General features: G+C 39.9%; 1 protein-coding gene across 1 annotated transcript in view; it reads left to right on the top strand.

The window, feature by feature from the left end:
* The window catches only part of LOC117885140 (von Willebrand factor D and EGF domain-containing protein-like), a 263,371-nt gene that overhangs the window by 161,049 nt on the left and 75,839 nt on the right, over window positions 1-26,483 (top strand). The window contains exons 16-21 of the mRNA XM_034786325.1: window positions 730-844; window positions 7,819-8,069; window positions 10,204-10,423; window positions 17,627-17,764; window positions 20,425-20,577; window positions 22,444-22,608. Of these exons, the coding sequence (XP_034642216.1) occupies window positions 730-844; window positions 7,819-8,069; window positions 10,204-10,423; window positions 17,627-17,764; window positions 20,425-20,577; window positions 22,444-22,608 (1,042 nt within the window). The remainder of the gene's footprint in view (window positions 1-729; window positions 845-7,818; window positions 8,070-10,203; window positions 10,424-17,626; window positions 17,765-20,424; window positions 20,578-22,443; window positions 22,609-26,483) is intronic.

Below are 26,483 nucleotides of genomic sequence, written 5' to 3'. Positions count from 1 at the left end.
GTTTTGTTAGAAATGTATCCAATAACCAGAGTAGACAGTCACTATGGAAACTCAACATATGCGCTATATAGAGATAAAGTCCACATCCAATTGACTAAAATTAATTATGTTCACTGGGACTTTGGTGTATTTGAAAATGTTACTGTTGGTTAAAATAATGTCATGGAAACCTAAAAAATAAAACGTTTCCTTACTACGTTTTTATTTTATTCTGTACTGGGTTGTTATTGCCATTGAATTTTATTATTATTATTTCAAAAGGAATGGACAGAAGCACTTAACTTTTTTTAAAAAGGAGTAAAATTCCAGAACGTCAAAGTTTTTAGCAAGTGTTCTTATGGAGCTTGTTTTTTGAGTGTCACCAGATAATCATCATATTAGCCTGCCACAGCTGGTGGTAATAATCACATACAGTACATACACATTTCTAGGAAAAAAGCTGAGTTCTATCAAATTTGACCATGACTGTGACATTACAAGTTGCCTAAGATAAGACAGACACAGACACTAGGATCTTGCACTGAAACTGGAAAACTCTATGATGCTTCAGCAATGTAAAGATGCACTTATATTCTCCCTGGGGGACGGAGTGGTAGCATTTAAATTGTTGTTTTTCTCTATCCCTAAAGAAACAGTAGCTCATGCTTATCTCAAGCAATTACTAACTGCTAATTTCTGTCATTTTTCTGGTCTTTTTCTTTTTAATTAATTAATTAATTTATTTGGCAGGAAGAGACTTGTAACATAGATGGACTATGCTACAGTGAAGGAGATTCAAGCCCTACCAGCCCATGTCTTCTCTGTGAACCTGACATTTCTAAATTCACATGGTCTATTAATGAAAGTAAGACAGATTTTTCTAAGATTTACAGGCATTTTGGTAAGAATGCAGTATTACATTCATAAAGTTTTAAACTGGGGCCTGATTCTGCAATCTGTGTTCTTTGCCCTCAGTGGGTGTTTTGAGTGCACAAGGAATACAGGATCGTGATTGTGTCTATGTGTGTGTGTACTACACATATATGCAAGTTTCTGGTTCTAGGTTGAAACCTGGCAAAACTTCACAGAATTTAAAAAAAAAAAAAAAAGCAAAAACAAATAAACAACCCCCCTAAAAACAGGATTTTAGGAACTATCCACACAGCACACACTTGAGATTCATCATTTCTGCAATACTGAAAACTGTTAGCCAAGGGGGCTGCTGGTCCCAAAGACATCCATGCTCCTCTCAAGAGTACAGGCTTTAAAGAGAAACCACTCAAGGAAAACAATGTATTTGAAACACCAATGGAAGCAGATTATTTTGGGGGTTTAAAATGGGCTATGGGCTAAATTCTTCTAGGTGTTGCACAAAGGTGTTTAGGAGAAATCCAACAATCTGCAGGTAAAGCAAAGGGGAGAAATCATTCCCCCTTATTCCTCTCCACAAAACCTACAGGTGCCCCTCTGAGGCCCTCATGACAGAAGTCATGGTGAAGCCTTCTGAGACAACTCCTAGGGATTAAGGCCTGGGGTCTACATTTTTGTGTATGTACCAAAAAACGTGATATGGCCATTACCTCTTGGTAACCCCTTGTGCAGATTATTCATGTTCCTAACAGCAATGATTGTCATGGGTGTAAGTTCATGTTCACACATGTGCGTGAATAGCATTATTATTGAACTGTTGTTGCAATATATATATATGCACTGTTGTAGAGCACAATTACATGCAGACCTAGCATTTGGTTCTGTGTTGATCTTCTGTAAACTTGGTCATGTTGTAATGCAAAGGGCCCACGAAGATAACGACTATTAAGGTCCACCTCAACAAGAATATTGTGGGGGGGAGGGAGGAGAGACAGAAACAAACAAATCATACTATATGTTATCATGTAGAGGATGGATGAGGGATACCTGTAAATGTGATGGGATCATCTAGAGAATAGCATAAGATTTGGATTTGGATTTCTGATGCCCCAAAGTATTGGAATTGGGATTTTGGTTTAAGCTTTAGTAAAGATAGGAGTGCTTTGTGAAATCTGGACACAGATCCTGGTTCTACCACCCCAAGTTTCAACAGTGCTGAGGTCCAAGATTGGGACTCAGTACTATGTCCAAAATTGCTGAGACACTTTGAGAATGTAAATAGAGTGATATTTTATATTCATATATTTCTCACTGGATGGAATGAAACCCTCCATGTAAATCAAAAACACTCCCCTTTACAGTCTGTATCAGAAACACCTCATTTTGTGTGCTACTGTTTTTGTTACTTCCTCTTGTAACCCTCCATCCAATTAACACCTTTGTTTTTATCTGCAACTGCATACCCATTGAGCATGCCATTGATTGCTTCTGGCATAACCTTTATGGGCTTAGTTGTTTTGAGTGTTTGTGACATAAAAGATAAATGAATAATAGATAGAAGCTTTCAACAGTTATGCCATGACAGTCTGCTGGACAAGCAACTTAGGTTTGATAGCACAGCAAAGACAAGTGGAGAATCCTATTTAAATAACTGTATAATGTAAGACATGCTTTGGAAAGCAAAGGCTGAAAAATTGATACTCAAGAATAAAAGGCTAATGCGATTCTGCTCCACATGCTGTTTCCCAAAATTTATTACAAAGATGCATCCAGTTCTTATGAGAGAAATTATATAGATTTAAAATACCAGACTGTGAAATGAAATTAATCTTCATATATGAGAGGGTTACTCAAAGCTAAACATACCTATGGATGAATTCTATTATGACATGATTCTTTTAAACATCAATAAATGTAAACTTGTACTGGTGTTTAAAAGAGAGACAAGATGGTTTTGAGTTTAAGACACTGAACTAGGACTCCGGAGGTCAGGTCAAATGCCCAGTTTTGCTACAGATTTGCTCTGTTACTTCAGGCAAGTGAATTAACTTCTCTATGCCTCAGTTTACAATTTTTAAAGTTGGGATAATAATTCCTTTCTCCCACCCTTTGTCTTATCTATTTCAATTGTAAGCTCTTAGGGGTAGGGTCTGTCTCTTATTTTATGTTTGTACGGTGCCTAGCTACAAGCGGTTTTAATTTTAAGGCATTTAGTCACTACTGAAGTACAATAATAATGTCTATGAGACCAAACTGTGATACCTTTATTCATGTTGATAAGCATCTTATTCCTCAAGATTCCTGTTGAAATCCAAGGAACTACTCAAGGATCAAAGTAGTACTGAAATCATGAGTTAATGGTATCAGAAACGGTTCAATGGACTGGTTGTTTAATTTACAATACTTTTTCTCAAAGTTGCCTGTCCAATTAATTTGTCATTCATCAATTTGGGAACAGATTACTTAAATTTAAAATATGAATTATATATGCTGTAAGTATACGCATATATTTGTATGTAGTTATAATTTTTCTTGTCTTCAATGCCTATATTACATCACTGGAAACAAACAAGTCTCAAATTCAAATACAATCACTAGTATACAAAGAAATCCTCTTTAATCACACATTTGCAGATGTATACAAGGCATGTAGACATGGAGATCTATTGTATACTTCAATATGCAGTTTTTCTTAAAATAGGCAAAAATATTAAAAATCCCTGAAAATAATTAAACCTCATAAATCAAGGTGATATTTGATTGATGAAGTCAGGGCCGGTTCTGGCTTTTTGGCCGCCCCAAGCAAAAAAAAAACAAAACCCTGCAGCGCAGTTGCAGGGGGACCGGCTGGGGGGGGAGGGGGAGAGAGCGGGCAGGAGAGAGAGAGAGAGAAGGGGGCAGACAGGACTACAGCGGGGGCGCTGCCACGTGGCCCCTCCCGCTGCGCCGCCTCCTGCCGCCTGCCACGAGGGCTCCGCTCCAGTCGGTGTGGAGGGAAGGAAGAGGACTGCCCTGCAGGGCGCTCTGGTTCTCCGCGCCACTGCCCCCTACAGGGCGGCCGGAGCGGAACAAAAAAAAATTAAAAAAAGCGGCCGTGCCGCCCTAGGATTGGGCAGAATGCCGCCTCGAACAATCTGCCGCCCCAAGCACTAGCTTGCTCAGCTGGTGCCTGGAGCCAGCCCTGGATGAAGTGAAGGGACAGTACCCTCCAGAACTCTGAAATGCTATTGCATTCATTTTGTTGTAACTGATCTTTCCTCTTCTAGCTAAAGAGGATTTGTTTCAATTTATTTCCTTTGCGCGCCTTATTAGGTAGATCCAACGACTGGGCAATATTCACTCGTCCCTTGAAAAAGGTTTGCATTTGCAAATCACCACATCAGGCTTACAAGAGCTTGCAGTGTTGCTTTCTGAATTTGTTACTTTAAACCTCTTGCTGTAATATCACATCCTGCATGTTTTCACAAATAATAAAAATGTGTGGTCATTTTCTGATTTCTACATTCTTAGTCTAGCAGTGTGTGTAATTCTGTGGACAAGTAAATGGTCAAAAGGTAAGGGAGGTGTTATTTGACACTCAAAAATTATGTATAGAATATATAATTTCAATGGTGTCATCCTCTGTGGTGTGGTGGGAGGGACTCGCTGCCTCCTCCACCCCCAGTTCCAGGTCCTATGGTTGATGAAAATTTTGATAATACAGTGTCATCAGAAACAGATCAAGTTGGGTATCATTTAAAGGCCTTTCTCCCGGAAGCAGATGGTATGAAACATGACAAACACAGAACAATTCTGTAGATATATATTCAAGAAAATTTGTAAAATATAATTAAAAAATTGGTTTTTAACACAGTCATGTCAAAATGCAGCCCTCACAAAGTTAAACTGTGAGCCTTAATCGATAAGTGTGTTATCAATTAATGCTCAGAACATGATACCTGATCATTTTTTAATGTTACAGATTACTATATATGGAAGGTGTGTTTCAAAGTGATTTGCCATCATCAGCAAGAGAAAAGTGGTTCAGTGGTAATGATTATCAGCTGTGTTTATTATGCCAAAAGAATTGTAATGAGGCACTGGTTAAGACATCAGCAACCAGCCAGAAATTTCTGGAATCCATCCACAAATGGTATGCACATAGTTACATGACATACATTATACAACTTAATTAGTTACAATCCCAAACTAATTTATCGCAGGATTTTTGTTTTTACTTTGGTCTTGATTGTTTTTAGGCATCAACGGAGAGATGAAGTATACTGACTAGTTACTGAATCTTTGGAAAATATGACCACGGAGGACCTGGTTATACACATCTCTCAGTGGCACTTTACATACTTTAAGAAGTATACCCATAAACTGAAACTGGCAAGATTGGAGAGGAAAACGTCAAGCATCAGGAAAAATTTGAAGACAATGGGACAAGTGTCAGCTGTAGGCAAAACTCGCTTTATACTAGGTCCCATGGTGTGCATTTTGAGAAGACACCTACATCTTCTTCAGTAAGATGGCAGCCTGAAGGCACCATTAAGCACAGTTTCAACATGTGAGACAGATTAGAAACTGTAGGAAGCTGTCACTCTTAGTGGGACAACCCCAGAACTCCATCAAATTTTGAATGAAACATTAACCGTGGCTGGATAACTTTCTCAGAAGTAACCAAGCAGCATTTTAGGTGCTGTTTAATGCCAAAAAAGGGCAATTTTAAAGCTATAAAATGAGATTACTCACACTGGCAACACATTTGCATATGACAGAACAGAGTTCATTAATCTGATAAAAGCAGTCTTCTGTGATGAGATAGCTAAATATGTCAGATGAATGGATATCTTGGGTAATGAATGAACAAAGCCTCCAAAACCCAAATAATTATCCAAGACTCCATCAATCTATGGGCACCAATCAAGAAGAACATACTTAAACTGGGCTCTAGTGCAAAGAAAAAAGTCAGACTGAAGGTGTCAGGGACTATTACAGAGCTAACTACAGACAGGTCATTGTTTGCTTTTCATGTCCGGATCTCAGCATGATGTTGATCTACATGAGACTTTGGGAGAGTACAAGTTTTCAGTGTTTGCATGATCAATGTTCAAATATGATGGAACAATGCATATAACAGACAAAAAGCAAACTAATGTACATCTCACATGATCTTCCTAAGCCAACACTGACTGACAACATGACAGGTACTTTATGCCAGCAGAGGCTTTTCAGCATGGATGGTATGGCTGAGTACAAGCTCTCAACAAACCAGAAGCTGTTAACACCTGCTGAGATTTGGCTGAATACTTCATTAGGATGCTACAGAGAAAATATTGGACCTATGAAATAGTCCACTTCATGTTTGATTTGCATGCAGAGGAATCAATTAAAAATATTACCAGAAAGAAGAGACTCCATGGTATTTCACCTGTCCAGCACAAAATCATTGGCTCCTAAAACATATCCAATTTCACATTGAAGAAACTACGGCCTCATACTCACAGGAAGGTCGAGTTAACTTCACACATTTCAGGAAAAATTTCCAGCACGGGAAGAATTGCTCAAAGAATTTCATTGTTGCATGGCATAATGAAGCCGCTGCCTTGTTCTGTTCCAGACAAAGATGTGTGCATCTAGCTGAGACGAGGATCAGCATGATGTGTCTAGCTATGATGCCCTAAACTTAGATGACACTGATGACGACTTTGATGAATAAATGTTTTCAGTCCTGCATGTCAAGGCTAACTTCCCTAGGATTACCAAAGATCAATGTCTTTTTTTATGTAAGCAATGCATCTCTGTGTTAAAATATAAATTAATAACTATTGATTTTTAAACTTTGTCTTGAATATATATATCTACATAATTGTTCTAGATTTGTCATATTTGTCATTATGTTCGTAGGAGAAAGGGCTTTTGAATGATACTCAACTCAACCCATTTCCAATGACACTGTATTATTAAAATTTCCACGAACTGGAGGATCTACAGCTGGAAGCCATGGGGGTAATGAGTCCCCTCCTCACCATGCCACAGAGGATGACACCATTTTTACGAATCAAGTGACACCTCCCTTTCCTTTATATCACTCAGGGCCGGCTCTAGGCACCAGCGTCCCAAGCATGTGCTTGGTGTGGCACTTTTCAAAGGGCGGCACTCCGGCCCCTTTTTTTTTTGGTTGCTTCAGCGACGGCACTCCGGCTTTTTTTTTTCTTTTGCTTTTGCTTGGGGCGGCAAAAAACCTGGAGCCGGCCCTGCTATCACTAACTTGCCCACAGAATGAGATTTTACTACTTTGTACTCCCAGACTATGCTATACTGCAGAGCTTCACTCCAATAGTCACTAAAGCTCAACAACCTCACTAATCCACATAATTTATAACACACACAAATCGTACTTATTGGTATCAATGTATGGCTGATTGCTTCAGGGAGCATATTCCTAAGACTTCATTATATACATTACCAAATATACAACTGCTGTTATTAGCAGCACCTAGATGTTCCAGCCAAGATTTGGGCCCCATTGTGATAAGTCCTCTCCAGTGCATAGTTAGAAACAGGGGGATCACATCATAAATAGAGCTGCGTGAGCCATTAATACAGGAACAGCTGGCTGAAGTTTCAGTTACTTTCAGAATTACAGAATTACCTATTAGAATTACAGTTACCACTTCAGGTAAGAGACAGGGAAAGGAGAGCAATGGAAGGGTATAATGCCATATTGGGACTGCTCCCATATGTCTGATGAACCGCAAAAATGATGAAGGTTCCATATGAGTGATGAGCCAATTAGGATGGAGGAGGTTGTGCTTTCTCATGGAGTACAGCAGTTTGTTATCTCTGACATCTACATTACTGTTATCATCAGCTTTAGTTCACGTTAGTCTATTTACCACATTACTTTAAAAAAATCTGCCCTGTGAATGTTTAAATTGCAGAAGTCTGAATGTACATAATCGTTGTCTCATTTCTGCTTTTTAGACAATCTACCTCCTGTGTTCCAAGTCCCTTCCAGCCAGCTGCTGACATTTATTGGTGAGAATTTTGTTTACCAGTTAATAGCAGCGGATCCTGAAGGGTCGGCTGTGCTATTCATCTTAGAGGCTGGGCCACAGGATGCCATGCTGTCTCCTGCTGGCCTTCTTATCTGGAAAGTCGATTTGGAAGAACCGCAGATCTTTGAATTCACGGTGTCAGATGAATGCAATGCACAAAGCAGATACTCTGTTGAGGTAGGAGGGGAACGTTAAGAAAAAAAACTGTTTATCATGCCATTGGTTTAGTACAGTTTCTGTTATGGCTAATAATTCGTTACTGTCTTAAAAACTGAGACTTCAGCTATTTCTTAGTAAGTGCATATTATCCAGCATGGCAGTAATAATCAATTAATCAAATAAATATCTCTGCGAGTATAGGAACAATATATACAATGAACAAGAGCAGGTTCTATTGATTGTTATTTGAAAGAACTCTCTTGCACTGCCTCTTAATAGTTCATTAATTGGCTTTAACATTCACAGTCTGCATTCGGATATTTGAAAAAAGCACATAACATAAAAGACCAAGTTTTAACTATAAAGGGGAGATTATAACTCATTCTCAATTATATCTTTAGAGGATACCTTGCTCTGATGTCATTACTCCGCAACTTTGGTTTCTTGTGCATTGCTTTGTCTTTATTGTAAGGTGCTATATTAATCCTGTGATAGCATGAGCTAATGAGCAGGGCCGGCTCTAGGATTTTTGCTGCCCAAAGCAAAAACAATTTTGGCCGCCCCCACCCCGTTCTTTAATTACCCCACCCCTGGCCCCGCCTCAACTCCGCCCCTTCCCCAAATCCCCAGCCCTGCCTCCTCCCCCCAGGCTCTCAAGTCTGGGAGGGAAGGGGAGCAGCGGCGCACGAAACGGCGCTCGGGATCTCCCCCTCCCTCCCAAGTTTGAGAGCCTGGGAGGGAGGGGGAGACCCCGAGCCGCCGCGGCGCACAAAACAGCTGATTCGCACGGCGCTGCTCCCCCTCCCTCCCAGGTTTGAGAGCCTGGGAGGGAGGGCGAGTAGCGGCGCGCGAATCAGCTGTTTCGCGCACCGTGGCAGCAGCAGCGGAGGTGAGCTAGGGCGGCCGGGGCACATTTTTAGGGGGTGCATTCTGGCGCTGGCCATGCTGCCCCTAAAAATGTGCCGCCCCAAGCACCAGCTTGTTTTGCTGGTGCCTAGAGCCCGCCCTGCTAATGAGATGAATAAGGTGGGGCGCAGACTCTTAATACCAGAGCAGTTTTGCTAATAATGGATAATTGTTGGAGATGCTAATGAGACTCACATGCATAACAGAGTTTTAGCCAAAATAATCATCTGTAGCATTCTTAAAGAAATGGGGAAACTATAACTTAGTTGTTACTGTGATGTGTGTATTAGAAATGTATAGCTAGATTTTATAGATAGAATGTTTCTTTATTAAAATTCTTTGCAATCTTGTCTTTGCAAGTACACAGCATAACTGCACTTTAAGCTGTTCTCTATATTTGGAATAGAGACCATCTAGGAAATGAATGCCTACAAAGACATTTATTAAAGAATTAGTGGTCAATACTATAGGCAGGCAAGCAGTTTAAAGGTTATTTATTTCTTCTTTCAAAACTAAGGAACTAAGGAATTCTGCCCTCCGATACTCAATAACAACTGCTATTGCAGCCAACAGGAATTTTGTTTGCATATTTGAGGTTAGACTGTGCCCCTAAATGATGGAAGCTAAAATCCAGCTTTCAATAGTATAAATAAATAGCCTTCATTGTGAGACAAGCTCCATGGAAATAGTACATTGGTTAGGACAAAGTTTTTATTAGTAACGGGTGGGAAACAGATTTAAAAAAAATTCGCATCCCAAATTGGGATGAAAGTCAAAATCTCAAATTTTCACTCATTTAAAAACAACAACAAAAATCAAAATATCTTGTTATATTAATTTCTATGCGTTTTAGTTTCATTACAATCTTTCCTTCTTTTTTAACCTTGTTTTATTATAAATTAAGTCAATGTTCTAGATCCAAAATTGTTTTGAATGAAAAATGTCACTGATTTCTTAAAATTGTCAAAATTGGACATTGACAATTTTGAAATTTTTTGCAACTTTTTTTCAAGTCAGGAAATTCATCAAAACCAACGCTTTCCAGCAAACAGTTTAGGTTTCAACAAATCAGCCTTTTTCATCAAAAGAAGTGTTGTTGACATGTTCCTGATCACTCTACTTTTTATAATGATGTATCGTGAGTTTGCATTTCAAGTCAAACCTTAAAAGGTAACTAGAGGCACCTTTCCTCTGTGATTATTTATTAGTAGAAAACATATTTATGACTCTCTTTTGCCTTCTCCAGGTTTTAGTGAAGCCTTGCAGCTGCATGAATGGTGGATCATGTGTTACCAATATTAACTTCCCCCCAGGAATTGGTGAATATCTCTGCATATGCCCCAATGGATTTGATGGAAACTTTTGCCAAGAAAATATAAATGACTGCAAACCAAACTCATGTGGGAGTGGCATGTGTGTGGACAGTGTAGATAGCTACACTTGTAAATGTCCAGCTGGTTTGAAAGGTAATACATCACTGCTTCTAACTCCTATTTGATCTGGTGAGGACTGGGGTGGGGGGGGGTTTCAAACACAGTGTAGGATGTCTGCAAACATTTGTCAAGTGGGCTGCATGAATCCTCTCTCTGCTATCATGACTCCCTTTCTTAGCTTAAGTCATGTGGAGAATGTATAAGTACAGCCATTGGTTGTCTGTGCTGAGGGAATCAAGCAACCTAAAGCTCCAGCCCATTGAAATCAGAGTGGAAGTTGTGGTGCTATGAACTATTCTGACCTCAGCTCCTCCCCTTCTAACTCCCACTCTGCCATCCAAGCAGGAGAGCTGGGGAGCCCAGAACAGGCAGGTGGTCATATTTATGGGCTTCTGGGGCTGCACTAAGCTGAACCGAGGAGCACTGTCAATGCGGTCTGAGAAGGAGAAGAAAGAGGGCAGAACTGAGAATGGGTGATGGAAAGGCAACTGGAAAGGAGATGACTGATGTTGGGAGAGAGGGAAGAAAAGCTGAAAAGGGTGTGAGAGAGATTGAGGTAGGTTGTAGCAGAACCACACTGCCCTACCTGAAGCTTCATTAGTCAGGCATTACAGGGGTTCCCAGACATGTTGCTGGTACAGTGTACTCTTCTCTGCCTGGCTAGACATCTCTTCTGACCCCTGTGTAGGACGTACAGAGCCATTGTCCCACCTCTTCCTGGTCACCTTTTTGGGTATCTGCTGCTCCAGAGAGTGATAAACAAGCAGCAATGCCCACAGTCATGACAACACAAGCACTGCAACTGTGGATGACTCTCATGCAGATGGCATAAAGGGGAAAGACATATTTCACCTTTCATTTACCAGGAGCAAGAGGTTGGGTGGAGTTGGGGGGCAGGGTGAGCTTGACAGGACATGAGAGCAGGAATGAGAGAAAGCACTGCAGGGTCAGACACAGATGGGAAGCTTCAGGAGATGCAATGAAAGGAAAGAAAGAACGAGGTAAAAGACTGAAACCTGGAAAGAGACAGAATAAACATCAAACAAACAGTGTAGGCGAAGGGGCAGACATATCTGGACCTCCTACAAAGGATTTAGGCCTTTGGTTTTTATTTGCAGTGAATAGTTCAATCACTTGTACAAGTGAGCAGGTAGATGCAGGAGGAATTTCCATCTCTAGCTGTTATAAAGCAAATCTTCACCTGGTATAAATTGTTACAGTTCCATTGAAGCCAACAAAGTATATAGATCTACACCCGCTGAAAATCAGGTCTTGTGACTCTTTATGATCCCGTGATCTCTTTTTCTGTTTCAAGTGGTTTTGCTGTTAAAATAATTTTGGACATGGGCATAATTCTACACTCTTTGGGGGGATATTTAAAATAAACCCCGGAATGTTTGCTGACAAACCAAAGTGGTCTTATGGGAGTATTTACAATACAAAATAGTACATTTACAAAATTGCTAAAATTACTTATCTCAGATGATATGCCGCTGTCATTTTCATTTTAAAGTATAAGTTAAAGAAAGATAAAACTAAACCAGCCAGCTACATCCACATAACTTCCTGTTGCTCATAAATAGATTCAAGTCATTTGCTTACTCTGGCTAATTGGAAATATTGATATGTTGTTGAAAAACTAGAATGTAAAAGCCCATGATAAACCTTACAAAGAGATTAAACAAAATGTACAGTACACATTGTGTTGGGAATGCACTTTACAGAAGTCCTTATTGTTTTGTCATGGAACTTTCTTCAAGAATGTTAATACAGGGTGCAAGCCAATTTCAAGATTAGAATAGGAAATAGAGCAGTGGTTCCCAAACTTGTTCCGCCGCTTGTTCAGGGAAAGCCCCTGGTGGACCGGGCCGGTTTGTTTACCTGCTGCGTCCGCAGTTTCGGCTGATCGCGGCTCCCAGTGGCCGCGGTTCGCTGCTCCAGGCCAATGGGAGCTGCTGAAAGCGGCGTGGGCTGAGGGATGTATTGGCTGCTGCTTCCCGCCACCCCCATTGGCCTGGAGCAGCGAACCACGACCACTGGGAGCCGTGTTCGGCCGAACCTGCGGACACGGCAGGTAAACAAACTGGCCCGGCCCACCAGGGACTTTCCCTGAACAAGGGTCGGAACAAGTTTGGGAACCATTGAACTAGAGAAATGTTAAAAAATGGAATTTAAATGTTTGCACCAGATAAGAAACCTTGTTGAATGAAGTCACTTATTTATTGGCAGAATAACTACAACACAACACTGGCAGTGAAAACTTCCTCCAATATGCCTCACCCGTGTTCTCATCAAGTCTTCAAATACTTATTCCTTTCCATGTCCCGTGATGCTACTAATATGGTAGCCATTTATAAGATCTGGAACAATCCCACTCAGATGCCTCTGTGTTTCACAAAGTCTGCTGAATCAGCCACAAAGAGTAACACCTTTCAGTTGCTGTCAAACCATGCCAGATTAAAATCAGTTGTCTAGTGGTGAAAGGTCATTACTGTTCTTGAGTCGATGTCTCCTGGAACTAAACCACCTGTCAGTGTGGATACTCACAAGTTCAGTACTAAAAGTTACACTCCACTTTCAAAAATTGAAACAATCAAGTTCACACATAAAACACATACTAATGAAATAGTATTGGCTGCTGTACACTATAAAACTACTGCCCTACTGTTGGAAAGGTGACTAAAAGTGGGGTCAGAATGCCCAAATGCACAGTATGCCCATTTAAAAACCTCACTTCAGTTTAGGAGGGATTCAACTAAAGCCAGCCAACAGATTTTACTAAACCCTTATGAAAACAGAACAGTCATGCATCCCTGCAGCTCGTACCCTGCACCTTCTCTTTCAGCAATTCCTTCACTGCTCCTACTTGTTTTCTTCTAAGCAACTAACAACTGTAAAGTTGCAGCAGGAATGAAGGGAGATATTTCTTACTGAGACATGACAACTGATATTTTTGAAGCTAAGATACAGCCTAGGATTCCCTTTGCTGGCACACAAAGAAAGCACACACATATTCATGCTATAATCCAGGATCTTCTTTCTCAGCTTCCTTTGAAGCAAAGTATGCACTAGCAATAGGATCCTGGGGGGGGTATCTGAGCCCCCTTCCGCCTCCCTCCCCACCCTTCCATCCATGGTGTTAAAGCTCTGTTAAAGCACTTCACCAGGCTACATACATTGTACAAACTCCAGTGTTTTAGCTGGAAACTGGCATTCTCATTGCAAGTTCTGAAGTAGGGAACTGGGAGGGTGAAGCCATATGCCAATTCCTTAAATAAAATAAATGGAATTGCAAAAGAGCCGGGGCTAGTAATGAGGGGGGAGAACCCCACAATCCAATAGGCAAGTCAGCAATATATTGATCAGAATTAGATCATGCCTCATCTAATATCTTCATTAATGTTCAAGAAGATGGAGTAAATGACATGTTAATGAAATTCACCGATGACCCAAAATGTAGAAGGATACATGAACAGCAGTGAGGAGTGAGAAAGGGCTTAGAGAAATTTTAAAACATGGGCAGAAAATAAATTAAATGAGACCTGGAAAAATGCAAGCCAATGTATTTGGGGAGGGCAAATTCAGATAGTAAGTAAGAAGAAATCTTGAAAGAGACCTGCTATGTAAGACTGAGTATGGAAAAGAAATTTAGAAAGGGAAAGTGTAAGATGAATATCCAAAACATACCCTAAGAGTGAAGTTGATTGAAGTCTTCTGTTCGGCTTGAGAATATAGTCTCCCAAGGAGAGTTGGAGAAACCCCATTTAAAAACTGGATTTGATAAAACATTCAGAAACATAGTATAGGGAACAATGGAGATGGACTAGCTGACTAATTAGTCTTTTCCAGCTCTCATTTCTATGGGCCTGATTCTGATTTCATTTTCACTGGCATTAATCAGGAGTATCTCTAGTGAAGTCAATGAGCCTGATTCTCCACTGAGTTGCACCAGTTTTATCCTGCTGCATTCATTCATGTCAGGCCCACTGGTGTTATATTTGTATATGAGAATAAAGATCTATAATTCCATGTGAACTAGCTTGTCTTCATCACCAGCTTGCTGTTTAAAAACCCTTAAGGAATATTTTAGTATGATTTAAAGAACACTTTGCTTCTACTTATATTTTGTTGGAACAATGGATAAACAGCAGATTGAAGAATATACAACACTTAATAACGTGTTATTATCATGACTGTAAAGCCATTGGTTATGATTCCTGTCTGTTAAAGAACAAACCAGGTTTCGCTGATCACAATTTTTCTTGCACATTTATATACCATGTACATTATTTTTGCTGTATTTTCCTGACCTAAAAATACTAAAACAAAACCCCAAGCAAATAAACAAAGAAAGCAACAATAAAATAAAGAAATAATTGAGTGAAACAGGAATACATCTCAATGTTTTAATAGCAGGTGAAAAATTATAAGCAAGTGAACCTTAAAGCCAGCTGGGAGGTAGATGATTTTACTTCAGGGCAAGTTCTGTGACAACAATATAAGCTCATCCTTGATGTTGTGTTTATGTCTCAATTCCCCAGAAAACCATCAATAATCTAATGAGAAAGCAATGCAATCATGCTCAAGTGACAACACCATTTTAGCATGATAGTGAACAGGTAGTAGAAGCAAAATGTTAACTCTTTTGAGAGTTTCCCAAATGCCATTTCTAGAGAAGAAACTTACTAAACACAGGATGCATTGTTAAGTAGCTGTGATCCAAGTGAATTATATCCCTGGATTCCTGAGCATGACATCAGAGTCTCGGGGCTTGTCTACACTACCACTTAAGTCAATGTAACTTACATCGCTCAGGGTGTGAAAAAGCCATTCCCCTGAGTGATGCAAGTTATGTCCACTTAAATCGGTGTACACACTGCGCTACGTCAGCGGGAGACGCTCTCCAGCCAACATAGCTTCCGCCTCTCATTGAGATAGAGTAATTATGCCAATGGGAGAGTGCTCTCCCGTCGGCACAGCGTGTCTTCGCCAGATGCACTACAGCAGTGCAGCTGCATTGGTGCAGCTGTTCCAATGTAATGAGGTAGTGTAGACTAACCTTCAGTGAGTGTGGAAGTGAGAATGGAACTAGACATGGGCAGGTTTCAGAGTAGCAGCCGTGTTAGTCTGTATCCGTAAAAAGAACAGGAGTACTTGTGGCACCTTAGAGACTAACACATTTTAAATGTGTTAGTCTCTAAGGTGCCACAAGTACTCCTGTTCTTTTTATAGACATGGGCAGGAGCTTTTGAAAAGTCTGGGGAAAGTGCCTTCTATCTATCTCAATGCACTTCACAAATATTAATTCAACACCAATATTTTCCTCGCTTTACTGATGGCAAAACCAAAAAACCTCTGCCTGGGAATAGAACCCAGGTATCTGGAATCCAATCACAAGTGCAATAACTTAATTACAAAACCACCATGGATCCATCTATAAAATGAAATGATAGTCCCTTCATTATTTTTAAAAGCCTTTTCTAATGTTATACTATTTCTCCAGTAATGGAACAAACTCTAGTTTCTCTTATAGTACACAATACTGCACTCCCAGAATCCTCAGTGATATTATAGCCCTATAACTCAAAATGGTCGGTTACTTATTCTTCAGTATATTTAATAGGATCACACTCAGGCTTGGTCTACACTACCCGCCCCAATTCGAACTAAGGTACGCAACTTCAGCTACGTGAATAACGTAGCTGAAGTCGAAGTACCTTAGTTCGAACTTACCTTGGTCCACACGCGGCAGGCAGGCTCCCCCGTCGACTCCGCGGTACTCCTCTCGCCGAGCTGGAGTACCGCAGTCGACGGCAAGCACTTCCGGGTTCGACTTATCGCGTCCAGACTAGACGCGATAAGTCGAACCCAGAACTTCGATTTCCAGCCGTCGAACTAGCTGGTAAGTGTAGCCAAGGCCTCAGAGTTTGGCCCTGCATCCCTCAGTGGGTCAGTCCTCTGTAAATACAAGGAGACTGATATTTCCCTCCTCAGAGTTTTGTTGTTTTTTCTCCCTCCATAGATGGGGGAGCAGAGTTTGCATAGAAATATCAGGACTTTCAGCCTCCACATCTGTAGAGGGAACCATCTGAGGCCAGCATAATCTGTCCAGAGTCATAGCTATTATTTTTATTGTAGCCCTGCCCAGAGGCACCAATCAGGATTGAGGCCCAACTGTTCTAGGGACCCTACACACACAGTAATACATAGTCCCTGTCCCAAACTCCTTTCAGTAATACCACTTCTTCTGCTTCCCCACCACCTCTAAGCCATGTAATGCTACAAACTTTCTGGATACTCCACCTGAACCTGAGCTACTTTGTCCATATGCCCCTGAGAGGGTCAGGTGCTATTTTAAACCCAATGCCATTACCAGTGATATTAATATAATATAATCTTTACACTATTATTAAAATAAAATGAGTTTTTAAAGTCTGATTTAACTTTTCATTTATGTTGTTTGCCTTTAGCAATTTTCTCAACCCAGATTACTCAGGCTCACTTTGTTTATTAGATGTTCAGTTTAACTAATATGGTCAGTTTCCTTTTTAGGTTCCCCTGAACTAGTCCGGTGCTGTAAGTCTGGGGATGTAAAGACTGCAGGGAATGCAAGACACACACTGAATTGGTCTGAGTTTTACAGTAGTTTATTTTTTTAGAACACCTAAACTCTGCCCCAAATTTGCTTTGAGGGTGTCCCTTTAAATTACATTTTAAGAACAGAGCATGAACATTTCCAAAAACCATCTGGTTATTTTGTAAGATTTGTTCCAAGCAAACCCTATCAGGTTGACAAGCAACAAGCTGTTATAATATGTCTCAAATAGAAAACAACAGCACAATACATCAGAACATAGCTCTCAGCATGCTAAAGTCCAAATGGTAACACTAGATTTTTAAATACATGGCAAAGATCTCAAATAAATGACATTAAAAAAACCCAAAAAAACAGCAGAGACAAAAGCTTCAAATGAAGCTTCATTTCCTTAAGATGTCTAAAGTTTTCCACAAGCAGTCTCAAGTTCAACAGTTCTGATGCCAAAAACTGACACTAATAATAAACAGTGAGATAACAGCAGATTTAAGTGAGACTGGGGAATTTGGCTCTAAAATGAGTGATGTACCCTGTAATGAGTTTACAGTCAAGAGGTAAGCCTCAGTCTACATGAACATTTCAGCTGAGGAATAAACACAGATCTTTCCTTCTTATTAACCTCTCCTTTGTTTTTGCCACAGGGCTTACTTGTCAGGAAGATGTGAACGAATGTGAAGAGAATCTTTGTTTTCCTGGAGTATCTTGCATAAACACCTTTGGATCTTATATATGTGGGACTTGCCCCACTGGAATGGAGGGGGATGGTAAATCTTGCAGATGTAAGTGTTTTGCATGATTTACTTATAATAGACAGACAAAAAACTTAGAGCCCAATTCTGTTTCCACTGAAGTTAATGGGAGTCTTGCCACTCACTTTAACAGGAGTAAGGTCAGGCCTTTAAATACACAGATCAGGCTACTATTATATTACCAATTTGACTATTTTCATATTGGGCTGTGGGTGTTGGGTTTTTCTGGTGTTTTAAATCTTTGTTTTAATGCACAGCCCTACAGCATATCCATGATTATTTTCCAAGTACTGTCTGTGTAATCTGCCTACCTATTGCCATGGTATTTGGTCCCTGTATCTGAATAAGTGTGGATCCCTCCCCCCTCCTATAGCCTACTCCACAATGGTTTCCTCCATTGAAGCCATGTTGGGATGAATGCAGAGCCCCCTCCATGGTGCACATAGGTTGTGGAGTCAATCTATAAAAGATTGCTCTGTTCCCATAATAAGGGGTAGTGTGGAGCTTAAGTGGCGAGAAGGCACTTGTGCAAACCCTTTGCACATAAGTAAATTTCACCTGTATGTCTGCTGAGTGTTTGCGTTACTGGATGCTATCTTCAGCTGTGTTGAATTCATACTTGGCACAACTGGAAGGGTACAGAGGAAGGCAAAGGCGGCTCTACGTCACCTTTATGCTTTCCTCTGTTCCTGGGAGCAGCCAGGCGCGACACCAAACTCAATTAAAGCAGCCTTGCACCAGCTAGAACATTCTCCTAGAGACAATTACGCCCTCTGTGGATCAGTGGGGAGTACACTGGAATCCACCACTACCCCCTCAAGCACTGGAAAGCCACAGTTCCCAGCTGGGCATACAACCAGGACAAGGAGAGGTTTTATAGAAACTCAGGATTCCCCCATGTTGGGAAATCCTCATCAGCCTTCTTGGAATGGTTTAAGATCACTTTGTGCAGCGCCAGTGGCACAAAGGGACCCGCCCAGGTGCAAAGAATCTGATCTATTCTGTCTCTCTACTTTTTTCAGTTGTGTATTGTGGCAAGGCGCTGCTGGGGAAGCCTCAATCGGCTCCTGTTACTCCAGCCCCAATCAGGGGAAATGGATTGGGGCTGGGTAAATTGCCTAGGTTTGCTAATCACTGACTGCACCTGCCAGCCTCATTAGATAGGAGCTATATGGCTGGGAGGAACTGAGTGAAAGGAGGGGTGGAGACCAGGAGGGAAGGGGGGGCTCAGGGAGAGGTAGGAGCTTGCTACTTTGTTGCTGACCTATGTTGAGTCAAGCCACTGTAAATAGCCTGTATATAGTAGGAAACCGGTGGTGGGAAATGGACATAAATAAAGAGCATGGGTGTTGCACCAGCTTGGAGCATCCCTGAGTCTTTGAGGAGTGGGGCCAAGGGGCTGGATAGGCAGGGGTGCGCCGTGAACCCCGTTGCATGCGTACACAACTGCTTACCTTCAATAAAAAGAATATTTTGGGCGGAAAACAAATCAACAATTGAAGTTCATTTGTAAGTGTTTCCAAAAATTTCAAGCACTATGAGACAGACTTGCCAAAACGTCTACTCTTTCTTTTGTTGATTATGAAAGAAAGCTGCTGGGTATTTCTGTGTGTGAAAAACTGGCCTATAATAGAGGAATGTTGAAATCAATGAGCTGTATTGTCAGACTTATTGACTCTTCCTTCAGTGAAATTTACACTTTTCTCAGATACAAATGTTTACTATACTCTATTACTTGGTCAATTTGAGTAATTCCAATGCTGCTGCTGTGTTTGCTTTTCTTTTTTGAGTTTAACTGTGTGAGGGGGAAGAGATTACATTAAAATACAAACTTATGGTCTTGGAACAAAAAAATAGGTGTTCATTTGCATTCTCATTCAGTTCTTCCAGTCATGTGACAATTTTAAAGAATCAGTCACTTTCTTCTAACACGGAGCAAGGAGCTTTATTGGAATAAAGAAAATATACTCTCTCTCTCTCTCTCTCTCTCTGATTCACTGCCTAGAACTTCACATAGCTCTTCTAGGCTTCCAGCTATAGACTGAGTGTGCACATGTGCACACACACACTTCCCTGATCAAGCTAGCTAATATGAATCCTGATGGACTTTACTGATGGACCCTAACTCAACCAGTTAGTTTCCCTAACATGTTCATGAAATTAATATTTTTAAATGTCTCTAATGATCAGTCCTTTCATTTTACATCCCTATGCACTGAGTATAGGAGTGTCCAATGTGCACAGCTGTTGAATCAGCCACAGACTTCTACAATATAGCTTGCAGTTGTCCTTGTTTTCATATAGAAACCTGGGCCAGAGAAACTGTAGGTCCCAGCATTCAATGTGGCATCTAGATCTGAGAAGCCAGGCCACATTACACACCGGGACTTGTGGACCCCTTGCCAGCTATATCTCTATAGAAGATCACTGTGCATATTGGGTGTGTCTCTCATTTAAGCAAAGTTTGGGTAATTTGGGCTTAGTATATATTTTCTTATAATTTTTGTACTGAAGTCCTGATGACTTTCAGCAGCTGACTCATCTGCTTTGCATGCATTTGTTTTATGGTTGGCTTCCAGGATAAACAAATGTGGGTTTTTTTTGATTTGCTGTTACTGTTGGTTTTTATCATCAATCACAGCTAAGCTCTAACACCTTGCTTCCCTGACCTCCATGCTTTCCTATCACAGCTGAGGCCACTGCTGACATTACAGAAGATTTCATTACTGATAATAATAATGCCAAAGGTGAATTGAACAAAATAGAGGGCGAATGGTCAATGCAACCCTTAGAGGCAAAGAAAGCTCCTGCAATTAAGAGTCCTAACAGTAGTGACACACATGGTAAGTATGTAATGTTATTCTATGACATGACATTTATTTTCAGATTTGCAGTATATGTACCAAGAATTCATAATTTTACATCCTTATAATCACAAATAACTGTTTCCAGCACATCACAATAGAACAGAGCCAAATGCAAAAAAACAGAGAACACAGAAATTTTGCATTATTACTAGAAAATGTGACAATAGGTATGGGAACTATTAGTGCAGATAAGATTCATGATGGATCTTTTGATTTGGTGGCCAAACCAAAACACACAAAAAATAAAAATTGTTTCAGGTCAAGCAAAACATTTTGTTCAGCCCCAAACAATTTTTCACTCTTTTTTATTTAACTTAGCTCTCGGTGTTTTACCTTTCCTTTAAAAAAATATCTAGCTAAATTTCACAATGAAATGTTGTTTCTATATGTAAAGTTGAAATGTTTCATTTTAAAAACATCAAAACACAGACTTAAAATTCCTGAGGAAACCATTCACCACATTCAACCCAAGTTTGAGAATAGTTTTGGTTGACTCAAAACTGTATTTTTCAGTGAATAAACTATTAATCCAAACAACTTTCTCCAGCTCTAGCTGGGTTAGCACTGAAATCTCTATTCATGCCTGTCTGTAAGGGACTCCACTTTTGCTGGCATCAGAAAATAGACAAAGGGACTAACTGAAGTTACCCTAGTCACGGGCTGCCAGCAGTCTTCTCCTGGAGTCCATTTCCAGCCCCAGAGTTAAGCAGGAGCTTCAGGTGTGCAATAAATATGGACTCAAGGCATATATTAAGAATTTATTGTGGATTTTTTTTTGCCACAGCCTGTAATCGAAGGGGGGATATACGTCTTCCAAAACCTTTGTGCCTTCAGCAGACATAATGCCACCAGGAGCAGCAAGCGTACACTACAATGCACATTGCTCCACTCTTAACGGGGAATCCTTCACTCCCCGTATGTTGCATGAGCCTGCAGTCTGGGCCACACCTCTTTGGGATTTATAGTACACTTAAGAAACAGAAAAATGAGGATTGTGACTGGCTGTTGTTCATGGGTTCGTGTGGTGGAACTGTTTTTTGTGTCCTCTTACTCTTTTGTGCAGCTGCACAGGGGTAGCCACTATCCAAAGTGAGTGTACACAGTGCGTTAAAACCACATAAATCCATAAATATTTCAATTTACTTTATACTAGCTCTTTTGCAACCAATGTGCAGAATTAACACTGAAAATATGTGAGTGTCATGATCTAGACCCCACTGAAGACTGTTTAAAAAGAAATACAACCACTATTCAGACTTTATACATCCTTTGTTATCACTGCTCTCGGCCAGATAGCTACATATTACCAGGTAACTTCTGCTATTATTTAACTATGTACAAAATTAAATGAATTAAAAGAGTCTTGTATCACATAACGTTGGACTTTCCTGGGCAATTTCTAGATCAGAACCATATGTACTCTACAATATATTTCTAAAGGTAATGTATGTGTGTGGCAAGGTTTGCCAGATAGATTCCAATGATTTTTAAAATATGGGATATCTGAATAATGCAGTTTCTCAGACTGTTAATCTTTCACTTATGCTGAAAATTACAATTTCTATTCTGTTCATGATAAATGCCAAACAACTCTGAGTAATAAACTTTAAAACACGTAATTAGAAGACTAATAAATCTTGCTTTAATAAGAAACAGCTGTTCTGATACATTGTGCCTTCAGGACATTCTTATGTTTGCCACAAGATTTGGGGAACATTCTATGTTAATTGTATTTTAAAAGAATAAAAGTAGTGTAAAGCCTTGGGTGGGCTTATATAGTCACTGTCTCACTTTTAATAAAGATTTAATTTAATAAAGAAAACTTCTTGGATACACTTTTAGGTGGCAGAGCTGCTGTACGACCTATTACTACTTGTGCCAATAGGCCATGCTTCCCTGGAGTCTTATGTGTTGATCGTAAACCTCCTGATATTGGGTACATTTGTGGTCGGTGTCCATCAGGCTTTCTTGGAAATGGACGATTCTGTACACCAACTCCTAGTGCAGGTACTTTTTATCTTTGGGTATTTAAAAAATTTGGGGAGGGGGCAAGGTTATGAGAAAATGCATGCTGTGGTGGTGTAATACTAGGATATACTGTATCTCTTTTTTACATATAATGCTCAATCAATCAAAACTTTTGAACAATAATTGGCAGAGTAGCTAGAAAAGTCTCACAGTCAGAAATACTTGACTCTGTCTGAGTGGAGATAACCCAGACTCACCAGGCTGTCTGTGACAGGAACAGTTTTGTGGTGAAGGACTTCATGGGTGCCATGGTAAAGAAGAATCACCCCACCTTCATTTCTAATGCAGTGCCGCAAGCATAACATTTGTGCTATTATCAGTCAGAGCAGCACATGATTTGTGCCAATAGCACCCTACCCTCCTTCCTTCCTGCTTCATTGGTTACAAGACATGCATATGCCAAGGTGACCTGTAAGGGAGCTGATAAGCAAGGAGGCGTGTAAAAGCAACTGTATCAATAGCCGAGGACAAACAATAATTAACATGTCCAAACAACCTTTCAATTGTGTGTTCCATAAGCTGAACAGTTTCCTTCCTTGGGGAGTTTTGAAACTCAATTGATCTTGGAGGGTGGGTCATTTGAAGAGGTGATGGAAGCAAAGATGGACCCTAACCTCAAACAGGAGGAGACAATGGTGCATGTGATCTCGCAAGGGGTTCAACCCACCAACCATCCATCACCAGCTCTTGCTTTCCAATCTTAATGAACTTTACAAAATCCTCTCTAATCTCTAAGAACAGTCAGGATAGTTTTTCCTTTTGTATTGCTTCCTGCCCAGAATGAGTTTAAAGAACTCATGTTTCATTGAGGATTTTTTTAAACTGTGTTAAGTCTTCAAATTGGACTCTCCTGATTTTCAAGCCATCCATCAAGCCTCATTCTGGGAAACCACTACCATTTTTGTTACAAATCAATGGGCATGCTTTGTGTGATATTTTTGTGAACATTGTCAAGGAGGAAGCAAATTTGCCAATTAGTGTAGGCATCATCCAACCACTTTGAACTGCATATTGGTTTTAGCCAGTTTTCTGAATTTACAGGAAACAAGAACAAAACCAAACATCTTTCCTCTTTTCTAGCAACGAGTATGTAAGTATGGCGGTATGTTACTAAGTTTGTCAGAGTCACAAAGTCAGGTATTGATTGTTCTATAAGTTGATGAGTTTCTGAATGCAGATGAGCAAAAAAATAAATACTTGCGCATATAAATAAACTAAGCCTTTATTGTTACAGAGCTGCACCTTGCTGTGCTAATGAAATGTTAAGATACATAGTCTATACCCTTAAGGTCATTCAAATGCCATTGAATAGGACATACATTCTACAGTCTAGGTATTGTATTGATATTGGTACAAGATATTGATAGGGTAAATCAGATACGCTTCTTGCATTGTACTTATAGAATTACTAATTGAAGAAGTTGTGTGTCTTCTAAAATGAAAACTTATCGAGGACGTACAGTTTATTGTGATTCATGCATGCGATTCACAGCTCCAAGGAAGATTAATTATAAAACTAAAAGGCTTCTTTTAAAAGCAATTTTTATGTCAGAGAGTGAATAATCCTGGGGAAAAAAATCTTCAGGATTCTGTAGTAAATAGGATCAGCCTGAGTATTTTTCGGGGGGGCGGGGAGAAGAGGTTGCGAGATCATTCTTTGGATACGTCCAAACTTTAAACTGCCCCATTTTATGTAAACCATTTGTGAGCGATGCTTTACTTCTCTCCTCAGCCTCCTGCTCCAGAAGAGGAGCCCACTTGCTTGTTCCTTTCCATTTTAGTGGTCAGAATATCTTTTAAAATGTTGACCTACAGTTCTAGCCTTTTTCATTGCACATGTGTGCGCCTGAAGTAGGTACTTATGTCAAAGTGGCCTGATTTTTCAAAGATCATGCTACTCTCAACTCCCACTGAATTCCGTGAGAGCTCTGAGTGCTTAACCATTTGTTCATAATTCCAGGGATTTCACAGAGTTGTGTGTATTTCTCGTGTGTGTTGGATAGGGTAAATATGTTTGCCTTTGCAGACCACATGAACCACTACTTCATTTCTTTGTATTTTTGTTGTATCATTTATCTAGATTTTATTTTCAACCCAAGCGCCTTTGAATAGCTCTACAAACATGTATATTTCAAGGTAAAAAGAAAGCAGTTTGCTTTAGTATATAGAAAAAAAAAGGAAATAGCTACAGCAGCTCAGCTGAGGATAACAGACCTCAAACAATTGGTTTGTATTTGTGTCTTAATGTATATCTGGAATACAAAGCTTAACTTTCTTGCACAAACGCTCTGTGGTTTAAGCAGATGTACCGTACAGTACTTGATGTTGAAAAGATACAAAAGCTTTCAATTACATTTGTGTACATTTATGGATTATGATTATTATGAAATCCCCATTTGAATAGCAGCTTCTCTTCCTTGTAACTAGTGCTATAATTCAACAAAACATACAAAATCCTCTCCAAGTTGCTAAAGTGCTTGAGGAGGTATTGAGATTTTGTACCAGTTGTTTCCAGTGCCAGAAATTTTAATCTAAAGCTCTTTTTTGCTAATACCCATTTTCATCTTTTGCTGGACGGTTTTGACTTGTATTATATTCAATTGTCATGATTTAAGGATTAAGGGATAAGTATGTTTTGATAAAAAATTGCAAAATTGCCCATCTTTACTAAAATGCCTTTGTACATTAGCTGAGGCGAAAAGATGCTAGTTCAAAAAATTGTGTCTTAAAACAGTCTCTGATGAGAAGACACACATTCATGTCTTTCCATTGTGATTTATAAATACCAAATGCCATTTACTGACCACTGATATGTGGTAAGAGTTAATCTACTGATACACTCAAATTACAGTTAATTCCTCAATGCCACAGATCAGTTTCTGAGCTGAATACAAGCCTAAATCTGCTCTCACGTGCCCATTTTTATAAGGGTTTACACCTTTAGTTTTATATGTAGTTTACACCTACTAGATTTCAAGAGAGTAATTCTTGATTTATATCATTTATATACAGTCATGCCCAGACTTGGCAAAGTTTATTGCTTTTTATAAAAAAGGAATCTCTGTTTTCTGTTTTTAGGCAAAAAACAAAACAAGCCCCTATTTACCCCAAAATAAACAAACAAATTGGTAGCCTAGGATTTTTACTGAGTAGTAGTATCAATATTCCTGTTTTTTTGCTGGCAGTGTGTAAAAAGGAAAGCCTAAGGCATTAGTCCCATTCAGATTTCACTGCTGCTAGTCACTGCTTTCTGCTTTGGATAAAATATCTATCAGTCCTTTGGTTGGGAGAGCGGGACATATTCAATGAAAACATACAGTATCACAGGTCATATTAGTGGCATTCTTGGCTTCACAAATAGGACAACTGACGTGTCCTAATGGGAGGTAGTGGTGGCGCTATTGGTACTGCATGTTGCAATAACAGTGCTGGTCAGATGTTACCGGTGTTTGTTTAGTCTGGTTTAATCAGTCAGAGTCACAGCAGCCCTCATCTATCTGCACTTATTCCCCTTATACACTGGGGGAAATGGTGTCACTGTGGTTTAGTGACCTGCTCAAAATCATACAGCATAATGAGTGAGAAAACGGGGATTAGAATGCTGAAGTCCCTAGCTGCCCGTGCCATGCAGCATCCTTTAGACCCTTTGCACATTATGCTTAGGGTTTGCCATTTTGCTAAATTCAACCCACAGGACAAATGTATGCACCGCAATCTTTTGGATTGTGTTGAGACATCATAAGGGAATGGGACAACATGGTAACAGAAGCATTGTAACATTGCATCAAAAACGTGACAATAGGATGGCATTTAATGGAAATGATTTTGAAGGACTCCCACAGCATTCAATGTGG

The sequence above is a fragment of the Trachemys scripta genome, chromosome 11 (assembly GCF_013100865.1).
Source record: "Trachemys scripta elegans isolate TJP31775 chromosome 11, CAS_Tse_1.0, whole genome shotgun sequence".
NCBI classification, from domain to species: domain Eukaryota; kingdom Metazoa; phylum Chordata; order Testudines; family Emydidae; genus Trachemys; species Trachemys scripta.
This window is presented reverse-complemented; position numbering and strand designations above follow the sequence as displayed.